General features: G+C 44.7%; 1 protein-coding gene across 3 annotated transcripts in view; it reads left to right on the top strand.

Annotated features, from left to right (window-relative positions):
- Positions 1 to 20,675, top strand: part of HIPK3 (homeodomain interacting protein kinase 3) — a 91,346-nt gene that overhangs the window by 31,152 nt on the left and 39,519 nt on the right. For all 3 annotated transcript variants that reach the window (XM_010710679.4, XM_019615201.3, XM_085223842.1), the window contains exon 2: positions 11,561 to 12,656. In XM_010710679.4, coding sequence (XP_010708981.1) covers positions 11,563 to 12,656 — 1,094 coding nt within the window. In that variant the 5' untranslated portion in view covers positions 11,561 to 11,562. The remainder of the gene's footprint in view (positions 1 to 11,560; positions 12,657 to 20,675) is intronic.

The raw sequence follows: 20,675 nt of genomic DNA, 5'->3' as shown, positions 1-20,675 counted from the left end.
CGTGCCCCGTCGGCAGCGCCGTGCCCTGGGGCTGCGGGGAGCGCCGGTGCCGGCGGCGGCGCGGCTCCGTGCGGTCACGCTGCCGATAACGGCGCACGTTTCAGCGGTTTGGCTTCTGCGTTAATGTTCCGTTACGTCGTGCGCGAAAAGTTTCTGCCCTCCCTGGCTTCACAACGACGCGGGAGCGCTCGGACTCCGGGTTACTTTCTGACGTAGCAATTCCTTAACAGAACGACTTGTGGGAGGCTGCTGTAAGCTGAGTTTAAAATACACGCAAGAAGGAGCCGTCTTGTAAGCGTGGCAGCCAGGAAAGAGATTAATTAAGCATCTGGAAAATAGGTCAAGGCTGTATTATGAGGCAGCGTGGTGAGATCGCAAGTAAATGGAGGGAGGCGTTACTGTGAGCTTACCGGGAGAAAACAGAGCGGGACGGGGCAGCGGTGACGGCGCTGTCTGTCCCAGCACCAGCCATTTATAGCAGCACTAAGCTGAGATGTGTGTGACCACACGAAGCAGGAATGGCTTTTGTGCACGTGCTTCTTGCTGCCGACTCGCCTGGTGCTGCTGGTTCTGCTCCCTGCTGGGGCGTGGCACGGCTGTGCCCAGGGGCTGCGTTTGGGGAGATGCTGTGACTGCGCGGCTCCGTGTGCCTTCGTGCCTCGGGTCACCTGGCTGCCATCCCTGCAGTGAGGTGGGGTTAAAGCACCCGACGCAGGGCTCTGCTGCCATCTGAGGTATTCCTTTGTTTGAGGCTTCTTGCGTTGCGTCTTTCCTCCTCCTACCTCGCAGGCAGCTCCCTACCAAAAGAGGGAAACGAGAGAGGCTACACAACGAGGTGCCGGGGACAAAATAGAGACAGGGTGTGGGGAGGAACTGCCTTCGGCTCCTGGTCCGGCAGTCGGCATCGTTCGTGGAGATGTTGCTGTTGGTGTGTGCTGCCCCTCTCGTGCTGTGCCTTGTAGCAGCAGCAGCTTCAAAACAAGCGTTGTGTTCTGGAGGGGATTTTCTCAAAGCTGTTTTTGGGTTGATTGCTCCCATTTAGCTCCCACCGAGTTGAATGGAGGCTTCCTGGGGCTCGGTGCTTGTTTACCCCCTGTGGGTAGGACAGAAGTAGCTGCTGACCCTCACACAAACACATAGGCTCGTTGAGCTCTCCTTCACTAAACTTGCTTGGTTAGGAATGTTTTTGTCCCTGCTATTTTAGGGGGTCACACTCTTACGTTGGCTTTACTTTCTAACTTTCATTTAAGTAAAATGCTCTTTTTGCTGGTTTCTGTTCTGCCAGTGGGCTGGTTATATAAAAAGAGATGCTCTCAAAAAAGCCTCGCTTTTAGAAATGAGAGTTTCATTGTTGGCTTTTGCGTGCAGGCAGGAGAAGAAGTGCACTGATAATATTCAGTCCCAAACGATAGCGCTGTGCCCCGTATTTCGGACTGATGGTAAATGCAGAGCTGTATGCTAGAAAAAACTTTCTAGTTGAGCTGACGTTCGTGCATTGTGGTGCACAACTGATGTGCATGCACCAGATAGCGTGGGCTGCACGGCTCTGTGGGGAGCAAATGTAGAAATGTCAGAGCTGGGGCGGCCTGCTTTGCTGACAGGTGGCAGGATGGGGCAGGTGACGTTGGCGTGGTCCCTGGTGGGGAATCTGGAAAAGAACAGGCTGGAAAGTAGGATGTCCCAGTGGCAATACCCACACTTCTCTGTTACGCATTCACTGCTGAGTTTTGTCAACTGTTGTCTAGCTCCCGTATCTCAGACTGGCTTGTATGCTTGTTTTCCAAGCTTCTTCCCTTCTCTGACTGCACTGCCGTGCAGCTCCGCAAGAATTCCAGAACTCTTGCCATAGGATTCCTCTGAAGAAAACATCCTTGCGCTTCTTCAGCAGAGTTATGAAGTTCCTCCAGATGGGTTATATAAATTAGCAGCTGGCCAAACGTTTACTTTGAGGCGGTCTTTTATGCTTTCTTGCATTTGAAAATGAAGGGATTGAGAGCTGAACTCAAGTCTCTGTTCATAAGAGACAGTATTTGTGCTCCTGCAGCTCTCCTGATTGACAGTGGGAGGTGGATTGGAAAGTCTGGATTACTTCTGGTTTGAGTCTTGGAAGAAAGACTTGTTCTTGGGTGAGGTGTAAGAGGTCTCCAGATATCTGGAACTAGGCTTCAGAACTGCGGTTGGGCCGCACACCAAACCAAATAGGAAGAAATTAGCACGAATAAGTACCGAGCCTCTTAGAGATGGCCGATGAGTGGGCAGCATGCCTTGAAGAGCTCTGCTGGCTCCATAGCAACGTTTAAAGCCACGTTCGGCAGGCAGTGCTGTGAAATGGGCTAGCGGGGGGCTACCTGCTCTCCCTCGTGCGGGCACTGAGCACCCTTCGTCGACCTGAAGTGACCCGGAACGAAGCATAAGGCTTGGGAAATCCCGTTACCTCTTCTTGGCTTTTTCCACCCCCTTGTAGAGACCCGTTTAATTGAGAGCTTCAGTCTCTGGCGTTGGAGAAGCTGAAGCTGTGTTTCTTTTCAGAAGCACTAACTTCAGAATGGCGGACAAGCAGATGTGCTGCTTTTAATTATGAGAGTGGGTGACTTTCTGACAAAATGAGGTCAATCTCTGTTTTAGCAGTGTTGCTTAAAAACAAGATTTGCCACATACCTGGAGCATCTCTTAAGCAAGGGAATTCAAGGTGTTTAATTCTGAATTTCTCTTATTCAGTGACTTGGAATCAATTTAAAACTTCACTCTGTCTCAGAACTCTCTCAATATTACTGTGTATTTTCAATAGACCCAGAAATGTGTGAATTTTTATGTTTTTGTTTTTTTTTTTTCCTCCCAGTGTTTTCAGGAAATCTTAGAAACTGTTTGTTTCCAAAGTATGTCCTTCCTTCCGGCTCTGTTGCGCTGTGCAGCATTCGGGTATAACAGGATGGAGCCTAGCAGAATCCTGAGTTCAGGCTCTAAAACACAGCAATAAAATAAGACAGTAAAATATCCACAGACAAAGCAGGTGAGCAAATATTTTGCTATATTTTTAGTATCGTCAAAGCTACAGCAACTACCCTAATAATTAAAAATGAAATGGATTGCTACGTGCAGATTTATTATGGTATGTCATGAATGACACTGCCGTCAGAAAAACTATTTTTAAAATGAGTCACCTCACATTCGTATGACTCTTTCCATTAGTATTAACATAGTTTTTTAGCAGTGGTAAATTATTTCAGTACTATTTTTAAGCATGTTACAAACATGACTAATGCTTTTCGTGTAAAACATTGGCTATTATCAAGTGGAAATCCCTTCCTATTTGTCCAACCGTTACTCACCAAATACTGTGGGGACTGCAGTTCCCTGTTCAGGTAGCTGGCAGACTCTTCTACCATTTTCCAAAAGGTGGAAAATGCTGGGACAAGAAGGGCCGTGTCCTAGCACTCTATTGAGAGTCCCATTCTCATCGTCGTGGCTTAAGAATAAAACCAACCAAATGCAGGGGGATGGCTGCAGCTCGGAGATGTGATCCCAGTAACAGAGCAGAGTGCTGAGTGTAAGCCGTGGTGTGAGTGGCTCTGGTACCTGGGACGGTTTGCTTTGGCTCGCTTTAGGAGCTGTACCCGAGCTTTGCTTTACTCCAAGGTGGAACACGGGCTGTGAAATGGAGGCAGGTCTCGCCTGGCACTCACCTCTTGGCAGTGAGGAGGGGAGAGAAGAAAGTCGGTCCTGGGTGGGAGAACCTCCGCTGGCCTGCAGCTGGAACTGCAGTCACGGTACAGCTGTGCTCACTGTGGGGCCGCAGTGCTTTCTTTTCCTCTTCTGTGTCATGCAGGTTCTGCCTGAGTTGGTACGTGACGACTGGTGGAACTTGAACAATCTTCAGGATGTTTTTTAACTTGTTTCTAAGGATATCTTTCTGCCTTCAGACCCAAAAGCTGCTAGTGTACATCACTGCCTTGGGAATGTCTTCCTGCCTCTGTTTTCCTAGAAACACAGTTCTAGGAAACTGGAACCTCCTCCATTGCTTACATTTCTTCAGTGCAGGCATTTTGGTGCTTGCAGCCTTGTGGATCTTTTCTGAAGGAACAGGCTTCATTCCTAAGAGAAAAGGCTCTTTGTTTCCCCTTTCCTTATCTACTAATCTGAACTTATTGTGTGAGGCGGGGAATTAATTGGTATTCAGTCTGATAAGAATGTGTTGCTTTCATGATACTCAAAAGGGTCTTTTTGAAGAGCTTTTCTCCATGGTTTTGGAAATGATGCTGTGAGCTGGTGTCCTACTGTGACTCTGCCAGGGTAACTTGGGAGTTTTTCTCAAGGAGTGTTTTGGGAGCTCTCTGTGGCAAGTGCTCTTTGAGACTGTGTTTATAAAGCTCGATTGAAGAGAGAGCTCAACTTTGTTTTAAGGATTAAAACGAGAGTGAAAGTTAAAAGCTAATTTCTTTCACAAATAGGAAGATTATTATTTGGAGAGGAACACAGCAGGCAAAAAACTGGCTTGTGCTTAGCAGTACTGTGCTCTAACCGTTGGGATCATATGTTGTGTGTAATCTCATTCTCCTTTTGCACATCCTTCTGTATGGTTAAATCAGTAAGCTCTGTGTAGGGGAGAGGGAGAAATTTGTTGCACTGATGGCTTTGGGAAACATTACAGGATTGCTTAATACTACTACTGGTTTGCTAGGAAGTGAAAGACAGCATTCTGAGAAGAATACACATTCCTCCTGGGGGTTTTGCCTACAGGAAACACTACTTCCACGTCTTCAGAAATGTGCAAGAAGTTTCCCCCTCTGAAACTCTTCTGCAAATTCCATGCCAAGTTTGATCAAGTCTGGGGGCAAAACCGAGGTAGCAGTGAGGGCAATAGCCGCGTGGGCTTGTATTCCCAGAGGAGCTGCATTTGATGTCTCTGGGTGCTGCTTCCCGTGCCTGCAAACAGAACCGAGGGCAGGGCTCTGCTGCTGTCAGGGCTTCACAGACTTTTATCTCGGTGCGTCTCCTATTTCCAGGTTCAAATGGAATTAATCTCTTAAAAGAAGAGATTAGGCCGGCGAAGCCCAGGCCGGTTGCAGCGTGCCATTTGTGTTGATGGTGGCACATTCTGATGTAGAGAGCGTGGTCTAATTGGGAGCTGGTGGCAGATACAACTTTTATTTCCTTTCTTTTCAGTTGCGTAGCGGTTTCTTGCCTCCCATAAATGCTTTATATTATCTTTTCTAACTGTGATTGCAGTCATACTGGAATCATAAGATGTAGCAGTTGGTATTTGTGGAAAATGTGAATGTAGCGATTGTGTCCTCTGGTATTGCTGCTGTACAAATGGTGGCATTGAGTCACGAGTTCACGCTGATGTTTTATGTAAAACACATTGGTTTCAAGTATATGGTGTTCTGTTTCCAAGCAGTGAGGTGGCTGTGCTGTGACTTGCTGCTATCACACTTGACCAAACTTGTACTTCCATTGAGGTGGGTTTTGTTGTTTGCTTTTCTTTTTTTTTTTTTTTTTTTAGTAACCAATGCAAATGTATTTGTGAGCGGAGCCCTCTGTAGCTGCAGTCACTGATATCTCTCTGTGTCTGAGTCATGAGTTCAGAGGTTAGAAGAGAATCTGTTACATTCTCATTCAGGGTGTTTTATTTTTGTCCAGAACTGGCTGTTCAGTCAACCCTATAGTCGTGTTTTGCCTGAAGTGTAAAGGCACCTTGTATTGAACGCTTTGCTGTATGGGTAGAATAGAAAAATACCGATTTATTTATTTAGTTATTTATTTATTTTGAAGAATGTAGCAGTGCAGTTGAAGTATGACTTCTGGTATCACAGCAGCTCTGTTACTGTGTCCTGTGCTTGGACGTTGCACAAACAAGCCTCGCAACGTGTTTCTGGAGCAGGCAGTAACTTCTGCTGCAGGACTCGATGGCTTTATGGTTTGCTTCGTGCTGTGACTTTTATAAAGCCCGAGTAACCCTGCCCACTCCACGCGGCGCTGGCAGGAGGTGAAGGATCTGTTGGCGTCTGCCGCGCGAGGATTCCAAAGCTGTGACAGGTCTCTTTGCAAATAGACGTGCTTTACTCCCAGGTTCTGCCTGTCATTTCTGTCCAAAACTCCCGGCTCTGCAGTGCTGTCCTGGGGCTCGCTGCCGTGCTGCCAGGTGCCTGTTGGTGCTGGCTGTGCGCCTGCCTCCGCACCTCTGGGCATGCAGGCCTTGTCCGGCTGCACCTCTAGGGCTGGGAGGAAACGACTCCTAAGGTAGGGCTTGTTGGTGAGCAGCTCTGTGTGTTCTCCTGTGCTTTGCTGCCTTGTGCCACGGCGCTGGGGCTCTGCAGATGGGCAGGAATGGCTGTGGGTAGCCGGGAGCTGGGTTCCCTGGGCCTGTCTCCACAATCATGGTGCTCCTGGTGTGTTTTCCTTCTTGAAATTCCAAGCGATCTTGATTGCCGGTGCTTTGTTACAAATAGTGTGGTTGAAGTAAGGGTGTTCCTGGGCATTAACAGGGCACTGGTATGAAAGTGCCTGCAGCAGTACAGCTTGTTCCGCAATGCAGCCAAACATAACCCTAACTCAAAGATGCTACCCGCACCAAAGTGGAAAGAGGGAGCAACTAATTTAGTTGTGCCTTTGCTAAATAACTTCAAGAGTTGGGTGGCACCTAATACCAAAAAAACAAAAAACAAAAAAACAACCCTATTTTTTAACCTGGCAATTATAGTAGTAACCTTACAGTGTTTTCAGAGTGGTGCACAAAGTAAGCAAAGTGCTTCAGGGGTGCTGCTGCTGGACTCTTGCTTTGCTGGAAGCTGCCGAACATTCAGAAGATGTTTGCAAGGGGGGTGCCCTTAAGTCAGCAGCAATCCCCTCTGACCGGGAGGTGAAAGCAGTGGGAAAACAAGTTTTCTGTAGTTAAAGTGTAACTGTAGCATTAGGTTGTGCCCTGGGCCAGGCTGTGCTGCAGGGCTTTCACCAGAAGGTGCATTTTGGGGCTGGTGGTGCTGGAGCATTGAGAAGCCCTGCTCATTTTCCAGAATTCAGGCTGTAGCGTGGCAGTTTTTCCTGAACTGTAGCGCGGTGCTTTAACTAACTCTCATTACTCTTCTCCCCCACCCCCATCCTCTATCAGGAGGAAATGTCATTCTGAAGTTAATTATTAATGGTGGTCAAGCCTGGAACAGCCTGTGCTTCTCAAGGCTGCTACAGCCTGCCAAATTTGTCATGTTTATGGATTTGTCTGGGGCTGCTCGGGAAGGCTGGAGAATTAGTTTCAAGAATCTAGCGAAGAGCATTGGTGCGGCTAGGTGAAAATTAGCAACTCTTTACCAGAAGTGTTCAGTTCCACAGGGCAGGGGCTGTGGGTTTGAGGCTTGGTTTGTGTAAAAGGAGGCTTGGCTGGAAGGGGCAGACAGAGAAGTGCCTCCTGTTTTTCTTTGCTGTATGAAAACACACTTCTTTGTTTGCACTATGAATGAATTTATTTAAAATGTGTTATTTCAGTATGTGCTGGAAATGTGTTTATTTTCATTACCTTGAGGAATCTACCTGTTTCTAAAGAAACAAAGAATGGTCTTAAAACTAATGAAAATTCACTCGTTTTATATAATCTATTTACTATACTTATATAGTAAATATAGAAAATACAGTATAATCTATTTAATATATTCTAGCTGAAGGGCAGGTTGCTCAGTTCTACCTACTTCAGACTTAGAGCCAAGGTGTCCCAATGCTTTCCGAAGAGGCACTGCCTGGACACAGTGATAATGGGTAAATATGGTGACGTTCAACACGTGAAGCAAGCTAGGAGCTGCCTTCAGCCTGTGTGTGTGCCTCTGCCTATGGAGCAAGGATCGTCCTGTGCATGGGAGAGGAGTGCTGGAACCATGTGAGGGGGAATGGGCAGATGTCTGCGAGTGTGAAGGCAATGAAAATCAAGTCTGAAACTACCCTAGTAGTCAAACCTCGCTCCAGTGCTTTGTGTGGGGACTGTGCTCTTCAGTGACTCTCTCGCCTGTTTTGTTCGCTTTGCATCCTGCAGTGGTCTTGTGCACAAGTTTGGACTTGGTTTTGAATGCAGTGTAACAGGAAGATGTACTCCAGCTGCTTGTGAGTGCTCAGGCTCGAATATACTCCCCAAAACAAGCTCGGGATGGTCTGTTTCCCTCAGCACCAGCCGCTTTGCTGTATGGCTCCCTGTCCTGTCGTGCTGCCCTGCTTGTTAATATAGATGTAGTCTGACAAGCTGCAGTTTGTATGAGGAAGAGGGAGCAGTCGTGATAAGAAATGTGCAGAAAGATGTGTAAGCTCAGGGAAATGGTGTGTGACAAGCCTGGGTAGGGGGCTATCCACTCCTGGCAGGTGAAAACGTGCAGTGTGCTGCTGTCTGTAACCGGCAGAGCTCTTTTAGAAACTCCTACAAAACCAGCACTTCCTTGCAGTGTAGGTGTCTGTAAGATTACTTTGTAAACCAAATCTTCCAAAATACCAACAGGACAAAGCGAAGCCCCACGCCACCATGTCAGTGCTGCCTCAGGAAGGGGAGCCGTGGCATTTTTCCATTCTCTTTAAGGCTCGTGTGCAGTGCTGTGTGTGTGGCTGGGTTTTCAGCTGGTGGGGGAGAGCTCATTCTATTAATAACCACAGCTTCTCAAGGTGGAGACCTCCAGCAGCATTGTGCCAAGTAAGCTGTGTGCTGATCTTGTGTATTTTGTTTCATTTGCTCTAGTACAGAGAGCGTGCTTCTGTCTGAAGCAGTAATATAGTGGTGGAAGAGAGTGGTGTTAGGGGGAAGCAAGAGGTTATATGCACATAAAGAACTTCGAGACCCTCTTTTATTTTTCTGGAGTGAAATTGGTCTGTTAGTTCAGTCTGCCACGATTGCGTTACAGGTTGTTCTCCCAGGTATGTCATCTAATAGCTCAATATAGACTTCTTATCTGGGAGCAGAGCTGCCGGTAGCAGCTGGAGCTGTAAGCTGAGGGCTGCTTTCCTTTCCCCAAGCAGCCACCCGGACACCTGTCCCTCCAGAGGGGGCAGCGAGGTGGGTCGGGCCTGAGGAGGACACTGAGGGTGCAGTGCAGGGCCTCAGCCTGCGGGTCAGGCACAGGGTGCAGCTTTGGCCGCGAGCGCTGGAGCCGTTTCTGTCAGGAGCTTAGCGACGTGGCTGGACTGCTGCGTCTGCTTAATGTTTAGATTTGTCATCTAAATTGAAGGCTGGGCCTGATGCGGGGCGGCTGTGCCAGGCTTCTTTTTTATTCCCTAATCTCTTTGTGCTCTTCACCTAAAGCAGAGCTTTACGGGGGTGTGGAAGTGAGGCGGAGCAGACGGCACCTAGGTTATGCTAAGCAAGCGTGAAGAAACGAGGCTGTGCAGTACGTGAGAGCGGGATCATCTCACTTAGCAACAGCAGTGCTTTGCTGAAGTGTTTGCCTTTTGCTGGGGCAGCCGAGAGCGGCAGCACCATGCCCGGGCCTGCTGCTTGTTCTTAAAGCATTTCCTGAGCTGGGTCAAAATTTCAAGATGTTGTGGTCAATTAGAAGGATTTCTCTGAAGAAGCATAGAATCCTAGAGTGGCCTGGGTTGAAAAGGACCGCAGTGATGATCTAGTTTCAACCCCCTGCTATGTGCAGGGTTGCCAACAGCCAGACCAGGCTGCTCAGACCCACATCCAGCCTGGAAGAAGTGAACTTAATTTCAATTTGGCTTTCTGTATTTTTGCGTAGTAGTGTTGGGAGGGGAGGAAAAAAAAAAAAACAAACCATCCAAGTGCACTGTGACTGTGCTGTGGTGTGAACCCAAGTGTGGTGAGCAGGGGCAGCGGAGAGATGGGCTTCGGAAGTGTCCTTCTGAGCTATGGTAACTAAGACAGTTCCTTGCCAATGGCCTGGAGCGAGCTGGTGCAGTAGCTTACCTCTTCCCTGTCTCTCTTGTTCGTGAGTGTTGATAAGGCAGGGTTACTTTTTTAGAAGGAGGTTTCAGATAAACCCACTGAGTTGAAATACTCCTATTTTTTTCTGTTTTGAGATGATAATAAAAAGCATTCTTTTTTTGCTTTTGTTTAAAACAAAGTTCCATCTGTCTTAAGCTTTACCTTCTGTACATCTCTGTATGCTAGCTTCATGTAGTTTAGACGAAGCTTTGTGTTGTGCTTTGCCTTTTTTTTTTTTGTTAAGGCAGGTCTAAAAATAAACTCGTGCATAATTTCCACAAGTGCATTGATATGCTGATGTACTAAAGATGGTGTAAATTAAAGCTATGCAAGGGGTACTCAGGGATATTTCTCGATTTAAACACAGTGACTTTTAACAGGGTGTGTTATTTAAGAGAGGATTCAAAAATCTGGAGGACGTTTGCTTGTGTTTTGAGATGGTGCCTTTTTGTAGCGTTCAGCATTCCGGGACACAAAGGTGTAAGATGGTGTTTGACAGATCTGGAGTGGTACACAGCAGGGTGGGAAGAGCTGGGAGGTATGGCATCTGTGAGGTATTCTGTCTACGTGTTTTAAGGCAGATTTGAGATTGCTCGTCATATGTGCAGACGTGGTGCTGCTATTGTTTCCTATCTGATGTTCTGTTGGCTCACTCAGCTTTGGGTTTGGGAAAGGCCTGTGCAGTGCAGAGCCCAGCTCTGGAAGCTCCTGTGGCACTGCTTTGCACACAACAGGTTTTTTTATTCCTGATTTCTGAGATGCAACGGTTCTTTCTGAAAAGGCTTTTGAAAGAGTGGTGACCTGGAGAAAGGTAGAGTCGATCAGATTGGAACTGTGGGTTCAGCCTTCCTATCACTTCCAAAGTCAAAATGATCCACAGTCTTTTAATTTTCACTTCTCTTTTAGCAAGGAAGTAATCGCATTGGCAGAAGTGTGTGTATGGATATATGCCTGTGTGCGTGTAGAATAATTACTCTACATTTTAGTTTATCTGGAAAATGATAGTTGTTTATGTAAGCGTGTACACATGTATGGTATTTTGGGCCCTGTCATGCACTGCTGCTTTCTTGGCAGTGAAATTCCTGGAGTACTGATTGTTGTGTTGTTTGGCCATATTCTCTTATAAGCCTGCTGGTACTCACGGTGAACAGGTAGGATGATAGGCAAGGTCAGCTCACAAATCAGGTTGTTTTACATCATATATAAGTAATTGAATTAGTTATTTATCTTACGTGGTTGAAGGCTATGGGATCTTTGTGTGTGGAAATGCTGAAGGTTTTTAAATGAAACCTGTGTTCTTACACACAAAGGCAGTTCTTCCACGTCAGGAATCATTAGCACTGCCTGCTGCAGACCGTCTCACTTCTGCCCTGAACAGTGAGTGGAAACATTGCCTACTGTACCCAGCTGTAGTCTAAAGACTCTGCACTGGGCAAGATTGATGACCTTGCATTTTCCATAAGAAACTCAAGACAAGATTGCATTAAGCTAGCTAGCTGGCTTGGCAAATACACTTCTGTCCTGATTTTTTTTTATTTTTATTTATTTATTTATTTATTTATTTGCTTGTTTTATATGAGGAAACTGCTGCAAACCTCAGAAATGTTGAATGTTGAGTTCTTACCTATGCTTTGTCTTTCTCTCCCTTTGCAGGTATGGCCTCACAAGTCTTGGTCTATCCACCATATGTTTATCAAACCCAGTCAAGTGCCTTTTGTAGTGTGAAAAAACTCAAACTAGAACCAAGCAGTTGTGTGTACCACGAAAGAGCCTACCCACAAATCTATGTGAATGGTAAAAACTTTGGAATCTCTCCCCATAGGGTTAGTACTTTCCTTCAGACTAAAAACCCATTTGACAGACCTCGAGGACAGAACGTTTTGTTGCAGTCAAATGCTGTTGCTTTAAAAAATATTGCAGGTGCTACAAAAGCGTTAGCAGCGCAGGCGCAGCAAGCTCAGTTGGAAGCACCTCAGCCTGGGACTCAAAGAAACAGAGTAGATATACTGGAAGGACCCCAGCGATGTGGATTGAAGCGTAAGAGTGAAGAGCTAGATAATCAAAGCAGCACGATGCAGATTGTTGATGAACTGTCCATATTGCCTGCGATGTTGCAAACCAATGTGGGAAACCCAGTGACAGTTGTGACGACTGCTGCAACTTCAAAACAAACTGGTACAAGTGGAGATGGAGACTACCAGCTGGTACAGCATGAGGTTTTGTGCTCTGTGAAAAATACTTACGAGGTTCTTGATTTCCTTGGGCGAGGGACCTTCGGACAAGTGGTGAAGTGCTGGAAAAGGGGGACAAATGAGATTGTGGCAATCAAAATTTTGAAGAATCATCCTTCGTACGCACGCCAAGGACAAATAGAAGTGAGCATATTAGCAAGGCTAAGTACTGAAAATGCTGATGAATTCAATTTTGTGAGAGCCTACGAATGCTTTCAGCATCGTAACCATACTTGTCTGGTTTTTGAGATGTTGGAACAGAATTTATATGACTTCCTGAAGCAAAACAAATTCAGCCCTCTGCAACTGAAAGTAATACGGCCTATTCTACAACAGGTGGCCACTGCACTGAAAAAACTAAAAAGTCTTGGTTTAATCCATGCTGACCTCAAACCAGAGAACATTATGTTGGTGGATCCTGTTCGGCAGCCTTACCGGGTTAAAGTAATAGATTTTGGGTCTGCCAGCCATGTATCAAAGACTATTTGTTCAACCTATTTACAATCCCGATATTATAGGTAGGTGTCTTTTACTTTGTTTTTAACTTCTAAATGTTACTGTTATTTTTTTAAATGAAGTTAATGGTTTAAATAGCTACTCTTCGAGATACTAGTAATAATTTGGAAAACACAAAGGCAATGTAGATCATCCCAGGGTTAAGTAGTTGGTTACCGTTTTAAACATGAATATTTGTTCTGAACATTTTCATAACGCTAATTTTTTTTCCTAGACATATGTTTTGTTTTGCTCTGTCTGAAGCCATCGCTAATTGCTATCTTGAGACCTCGGATGAAAAAGAAAACTGGAACAAAAATTAGTCTTCACTTGCTTGTTTAGTGTTCCTTTTCTGCCTTCCTAGTATAACTTTTATGTAAGCAGCTGGACAGTGTACTAGAATTGCCATATTTTATATACTGTTGCCAAAGATTATGCAAACTGCTCTGTTTTTCTCCACTGCTTGTAAATATTTTGCCTTGTTCTTATAAACTTAATTCTGATTGAGTGCCTTCAGCAGCATGGACTTCAGTGAGCTTCTGAGTTAGGGTACTTAAATGCTTAAGGTGGTACTAGGTGGGCATTTCAAGTGATTTTGGTAAATGTTTGCATTCTACATTGGCTTGAACATGGTTGCGTGTTTCTGATGTTGTTTTTAATCCTTTCTTTGTGTAAGCAATCCCATCAGTGTTACATGTAAAAGCCATTAATACTTACCGTCTGAGGGGCCTTGTTTCCTTTATAAGCTGAATTTGTCTGCATTGAACCCCTTTTTCAGTTCTGCTTTGTTGCTGGCAGTTATACATCCTGCCTGTCTCTGCAGAGGCAGTAGGAAGCTTGTAAACTAGGACAGTGAGTAATCTAAAGGCAATTTTAAATATGCTTCAGCTATTCATGTTGGAAGTGAAAACTTGTGCAGTGCACTTCTGGGCCTGACGAAACGAAGGTGATTGTGGCTCACGCCAGAAGGATCTAACTGTTATTTAACTGTAGCTTGTAAACAAGAACATGTCATTTACTGTCCTTAAGTAAAATATTCCTGTTAATCACTTGAATTTCCTTGTTATTTAATTACAAACTGCAGCTGAGTGTTAAAAAAGTATGCAAAGTTGATCAACAGAAGACTTGACTGGGAAATGCTGTTGACTGATGCATACCCGTATGTGGGACATGCAAAGTGAAATATGTTCGAGGGGGCTCTCGAGTTAAAAGCTCTACACCACTCAAGTCGCTCTATTTCCAGGCTCCTCAGACAGAAAAGTCCTGAAAAGGCAGCGTGAGTTCTGCAGGGTTGTATGTGAGTGCAAGTGTCTTAACATCAGCTGTTGTGTGCAAATCCACAGTTCAGCAGATGCGTAGTCTGAAAACACTTATTTTGGCTTATTTACAGATGCGATTGCAGATGAGCGTTACTGCTGCTATCTCCCTCACCCTCCTTCTGCCCCACAGCTCAGGGAGGCAGGCAGCAAGAGGCTGGGTGGCCCTATTGTCAGACTTGGTTCTGTGGTGTCTGGTTTCACACTGGTTTTCTCCCCACGGCTCACACACAGCATTGCTAACTGCGCTCAGCTGCTCATACACACATTTGAGCTGTTGCTTTGTTTTGTTTGGCTTTACGCTCCTCAACAGCTATACTTGATATTGAATTTTGACCTACGTACGGAGCAGGCCTCGGAGCCTCCTGTAGGTTGGATTATTGTGTTACGTTATGGGTTTGAAGTGTGAGTAGGCATGGTTTGTTACGAGTGTTCCAAGGTATTATTTCCGCTTCACTTTTAAGCATAAACTTGATGCACTCTCCTTGGCTCAGGGTAGGAACTTTCTGTGGAATTTAGCTCATGAAAAGACTGAGCGATGTTTTTATAGAGAGATGCAACACGTGCATCTAAAATTCCCGTTACCAATTGGAACTGAAGTGCACTGTAGATATTCAGACTGTGAAGTAAAATATGGTCTTTATCATGTGTAGTTTTACAGTCCTTCTGTGAGGTAGCATTTGAGTCAAGGCTTTTTTTTTCTTTTTTTTTTTTAAACAAACATACAAATAGAAGAGTCTGATAAGTTTAGGTTACAGTTTGTCTATTTGAATGGTTCCAATGTCATCTCCAAGGTAAATGTTGGTTAAGATCATTTTGAAATGGCTTTAAATTTAGTAGGTTTTGTTTGCTTTGGGGTTTTTATTTATTTATTTTCCATCTCAAAGATTAGTTCTGGAAAAGTTGTTAGCAGGTTGGATTTCACTGTGGACGCATTGCTCTCTACTGACTTAGTGACTCGAGTTAACTCTGCATTGCTTGGCAGTTTCACAGACTTTGTTTTATTGTTTTGAAGTACCTGACCAGAGTAAATAATATTAGAAAATAGGAGTTTGACTTAAGAAATGCTCAAAAGAGGAAATGCTTTCTCAGGGAATGAGAAGAGACTTCTGAGAACACACCGTATTCAGATACAACGTACTTTGCAAGAGGTTGTGCTTCTTGTCAATCAACTAAGCAGCTGCTCCGTAAAATATAGTTAATCACAAAATTTACTTAAAAGTTTTTGTGTTACGAGAAGGTGGGAGTGATGGTGCAGGTTGGACTTGTTTGACTTAAGACATGTTGGAACAAACCTTCAAAAAAAATTGAGCAGCAATTGAGGCTTATTGAGAACTCCTTTTCTTCGGTTCAGTGCTATGTTTGTTTGTATCACATACAAATATACTTGAACTATTTTGATGTGTAAAAACACTCTGCTGAATTTTCAAGAATTTAAAGACAAAAGTATGAAGCAGAGGGATTTTGTTTTCCTTCTAAACAGCTATTTTAGGATCTGAGATCTCAGAGAGGAATGGAGTAAAATGCCTTTCAACTTGTACAGTGCTGCAGGGGAAGGGAAGAAGCTCTTCTGGAAGCAGTATGAGCTTGGTAGAGTTTCTGGGTTACTTATGCCATTCTCATGGATGAGGTTTGCGCTTTCCGTATTGAAAGCACACATCTGCCATTGTTGAATGAACCAGAGAAACATGTAAAGAAGTGGAGCAGAAGTGAATGAGAGCCCTTGTATCATGCTTCCTTTTTTCGTCTGTATGAGACTGTCATGAATGAAGCACTGCCAAAAATGGAGGAGGCAGCAAAATCTTCTGTTATGCTGTCTTTTTCTGAATGGCAGTATGGTATGTTGGGTCTGTATGTGGATGTGAGTAATCAGTTGAAAACACAAGCAGTCAAGCAAGATTAGGACTTAAAGGAGGGAGTGTTGTACAGCCAGGTGAATGGACAGCGAGGTGACTTACATTTCACCTTCTCTTAGTCAACAGCTGAGAAAGAAGTGGTTAAAAACAAACACAAAAATGCTTTTTGACATTTTTCTTCACCTTTTGGAAATTATTGCTAGAAATTGAATTATTTACTTGCAAGGAGAGAGCATGGTATCAATAAACATTAACCGCGAAGCGCTATCTTAAGTTGTGGGTTTCTGTTCTGTTTCAGAGGTGAAGCGTTATTCCAAATCCTGCTTACCTAAAAGGCAGTGTCTGTATTACATGCGGTTTTTATGCTGGCCTGGCCTTTAATATTTATGGGATAGAGGGATCTGGTATTTGAAGCCTTTTCTTTGCTGTTGGTCTCACACTTTAAGACTGCTGACCTTTTATGAGTGATCTAAGCAGTGTATACTTCTTGGAAAGAAAAAAGACCCTTTTATGTACAGCATAGGTGACTGGGCTTTTGTCATAGATGGAAATGGTGTAGGCATGTTGCTCATCCATCCTCTTTATCACCGGTGCCCTAAATTGGGAAAACAAGCATTTCACCCAAGACTAGAAGCTGCTTTTTTTTCCCCACAGTGTGGGTTAGGAAGCGGAGGAATCAACAGCTGTCTCTTATTTCTCAGTCTCTAGTCTCATGCGCATCCACTGAGGCAGAAAGCGTTTTGGAGGCATGGCGTTCTTCTGCTCATGGAGTCATTTTCCTTTTCTTTGTCTCTCTCATAAGGTTATACGTGTTTTGGGAAAAGAGGGTGAGAAGAGAGGCTTCAAAATGTTGGATTCCAAGGAGCAGTAATCTGCACAGCATCGCTGTTACCAGATGATCCAGGTAGCTCTGCTGACTTGCCCAGGGAGCCTACTTACTTTTATTTAGCAGTTTCCATTGTCATGAAAAGAGCTTGTGTGTGGCCTCAGTGCTGTGCTCACAGGGAACTTCTTGGATCTGCTTTCACAGCAGACCTCTCCCCCTGTGTGGCACTCTTGTCAGAGAAGCTTCTGTTGGAGCTTCTGCAGAGTCTTCCCCCTCTGAAGTAGCTGTGTGCAACACCAGTGATCGAGGGCTCTGTTCTCCACGTTAGGTGGTACCCAAATGACACAGGTTTGTTCTGCATCTCACTGTTGTCTGCAGCATTTGGCTGCTGTTCAGAGCTGGTAAAAATGTTATTTAAAAGATGCACGGTTCTGTCTAATAGCGTTTATGTAGCGGGGTTTGGTAATGATAAAGCCTCATGTTTCTCCAATATTATTGTCCTCCCGCTTTTTACGTGGCTGTAACACCAAGTTTGTGAAATGCATCTCTGTATTTACATTGTAAGCATGGGTTGCTAAGGGAGAGTTTGTAGCAGCAAAGTCAGTGTTTGTGTGGGCAGAACTTTGTGATTGCAAACCCTCGTCATTGGTTGGGAGGAGCTATTACTTAGCTTTTGTTTTGTTTTCCAAGGGAAGTCACGCTTCTGTTGACTTGTTTGAGCTGTCTTCCTAGAAAACCAGGTTTTGAAAGCGAGCCCTTAGTAAACCTTACAGAGCTTAGCATTCCCAAAGACCTGACGTCACAAACTTGAGATAGTCTGTGTGGGTGTAAGAACTGATGTGTTAGTTAGATTGCATGTTCCTCACGTGCAGCTCCAGAAGACAGTTTAACAGGCATCGTTCTCATTGCTTGTATAGCTGCACTTGTGGTTAAGTTTCCTATCTTTCATCTCCTGCCTTCCAAGAACACATCTATTTCATCATACCGTTCAGCTTGTGCTGTTGTAAATTTTATCATTAAGAAGTATTTTTGGAGAGGAAAGTATTGGTTTCCTGATGGAAGGATGCTTTCTCTGGCATCCAGAGATCCATGCTCAAAATGTTCAAAGTAATTGGGAAAGTGAAGTGAAAGGAAGCAGCATAACTCATCTCCCTATTAAAAAAAAAAAAAAAAAAAAAAAAAAAGGGGGGGGGGATCAGCTGAAGCTGTGGGCTTATGGGGCACTGAAGTGTTGCTTGCAGACTGGAAGGTATTTGACTCTAGAGGAAAACTTGCAGCTTGGAACTGTTTTTCTGTTCCAATGGTGACAGTGGTAAAATACGATCCCAATTTATTCGGTGTGCCCGCAAGGATAAGCAGATGAGTAGAAGCAGTAAGTGGAGTCTGCTCATTCCTCGGTCAGTCAGTGATACCTTCCTCCTGCTTTCCAACTAAGGGTAGTTGCTAATCAACAGAGCTGTTCCAGACAAAATGCCAAAAGTCACTAATGTTGCAGCGGAGCTCAGAGAGCAGAGAAAATCACGTCTGGATGTATTCCTGTTGGATGGGAGCAGTCTTTCCCCCTCCCTCCCTCTCTCCCTCCTCCTTTTACATTTCTCGCCCATGGAGAGTCAGACGGGATGGAAAAAGAGATATCTGTTGCGTTCTGCGGGCCCGATGCTGCTGGTACATAAATCCACCCCCAGCCCCTCCTCCTCGGCCCAAGCATACTTGTCAAGAGAACTGTAAGTTCATCCGCCACCGGCTCCAGGCGCCTCTCCTTCAGCCCTTACGATAAATGTTGGAGCTGTGGGTGGGTTTTACTCGGCCAGCAGTTGTGCTGTGGCTGGGAGCAGTGACTGCGTCCTGTGCTCTCTCTTCTCTTTTAAAGGATTTGGGGAAAGGGCGAAGCAGCTGAGTTGTGTGGCTTAATTCCTTTCCATGACTACAGGGAGAGCTATGTGCGTGCTCTGAGTCTGTTGCGCTTGGACTGCTTTTTTCTTATCAGTATTCACCTGTGCATTTAGCTTCAGAAAAAACACGAACAATTTGTGTTGTTTTTTCCATTTTATGCAGTTGTTTTCCCTTGCACACCCTTTGAAGTTGAAAAGAAAAAATTAAAAAAAAATGCTAGTGGCTGCGTGCTGTTGGTCAGGCTTGTTTTCTCGCTGGGCTTTGTAACTTGATTAAATGTGATTAAGTGTACTCCATGTCGCTCCGGTTACTGCAGCGTCCATCGGCAGTACCTGCCTGCAGTGCTTTCTTCCTTTTGTGGGTCAGGGTTGGAGGCAGGATGGGTTATTACAAGTCAGCGGGAACGCACGATGCCATTGCATCAGAGTAATTTGTTAATTATCTCTAACATCAGATCAACAGAATTTACATGTGTAAAATACCACTTTAAATCTGGTTTACAAATAAACATGGGTACGAGCTTTCTTGATGAAGGGGAGAAGTCATGCAGGAATCAACGTCTCAGGAAGCAACTGCTTTTCATGTCCACCCGTTGCTGTCACATACTTGAAGCTTCAAAAGAAGCTTGATCTGGAGTGGGACATCTTGTTTTTCTCCTTTCACAATACTTACGGTTGCTCAAAAAAAAAAAAAAAAACAACCCTTTTTTTTTTTTTTTTTTTCTTAGATGTGGAAATAGGAAGTAAAACTCTGTTAATAAACTTGAGTGTTCTGTCAGGGAAGCAAAATAGGAGAACAAGCTAAAAATTCCTCTGTAAACAACTCACACTTAAATATGCTAGCAGATGTTATTCTATCACTTTGAACTGTGCATCACTGAAGTGTATTGGGATATCTTAAAATAGTCAGGGGTGGTGGCCAGAGGCTCTCGACTACTATAGATGGTGAGGCTGCTCCGCTGCAGCAATGAAATAAGCCAGAAGTACATGCTGCTAAGGTCATCTGCCTGCTCAAGGTCAGCGTGTTCAAAGTCAGCTGCTAGGCTTGCCAGCACGGTTACCATCAGCAGCGCAGACGAGAGGAGAGCCCCGATAACGCGATAACGTGCGGATCTGCTGCAGGGCTGAGCTGAGGCGCTCTGAGCCCTTCTCCCCTTCAAAATTTGGGGCTGTGATTGCTGGTTTATTTCCTTGTCTGAGCAGCCAGTGTTTAATGTCAGGATAAGCTTCCGTGCCTTGTGCTCGAAAACAAATCGTTGATTTGGCAACTGTTTGTTTGCACTTGGTGTGCGGTGCTCATTAATTGTTTAATTGGCTTCCTGTTGCGGACTTCTGTTGTGTGATTACCGGGACCCAACCTCAGCCATTAAAAGTGCCCTCCAGGAGTGGCAATCTTGGCTCATCCAAACCTTGTTTATCTATCTACTTGATAATAAATGGAGTTTCACGTCTTTTATTTTCTAGTCATCGTACTGTAGTCTCTCATACCTTATTATTCTCTGTAGTAGAAGTAGAAAATGATAGTGGTTTTTTTTGTTTGTTTGTTTTTTTTGTGGAGGGGTAGGGTTTTATTTTTCCTGCTGTAGAAAAGAATGATGGGGCTCCTGCAAATTTACAGCTGCTTTTATTCTCTCTGAGGCCCCAGAGGAGTATCATGGGGATTGGAGAGAATGCAATAGTGGCTGCCTTCTGGTTGTCCTATTTCCGAACGAGATATTTTTCTGAGTCACATCAACAGACATAACACGCATGAAGCATTAGAAGGTACCACGTATCTGCTGAGATGCAAGCTATTCCAGCCTGTGTTTTCAATTAATGGTGATGGTAGGAGCAACAGCCGAAATGAGAGCACAGATGACAGTTCTCCTAGTGAGCTCTGTTCTTGTTGATTTCCATTTGCTGGGGTTAACTGGTAGATTTGTCATGATTGAGAAGCAGCTTTTATTTCTTACACATCAATTTTACCTGAATGTGATCATTTTTCTCGCTGCACTGATAGGTCACAAAGACTTGCTCATCGTTTCAGTTCGTGTTTGTGTGTGTGGGTGTCTATCAAATATCTTAATTGTAACAAACAGCGGTGGTAGCTGTCAAGCTGTATTTGTAAATACTACATCTAGCTCTTCCCACTGTGCCTGTCTTGAAAATATGG

This window comes from Meleagris gallopavo, chromosome 5, assembly GCF_905368555.1.
Source record: "Meleagris gallopavo chromosome 5, MGAL_WU_HG_1.1, whole genome shotgun sequence".
Lineage (NCBI taxonomy): Eukaryota > Metazoa > Chordata > Aves > Galliformes > Phasianidae > Meleagris > Meleagris gallopavo.
Note: the sequence above shows the minus strand (reverse complement) of the source record. Positions and strands in the feature narration are given on the sequence as shown.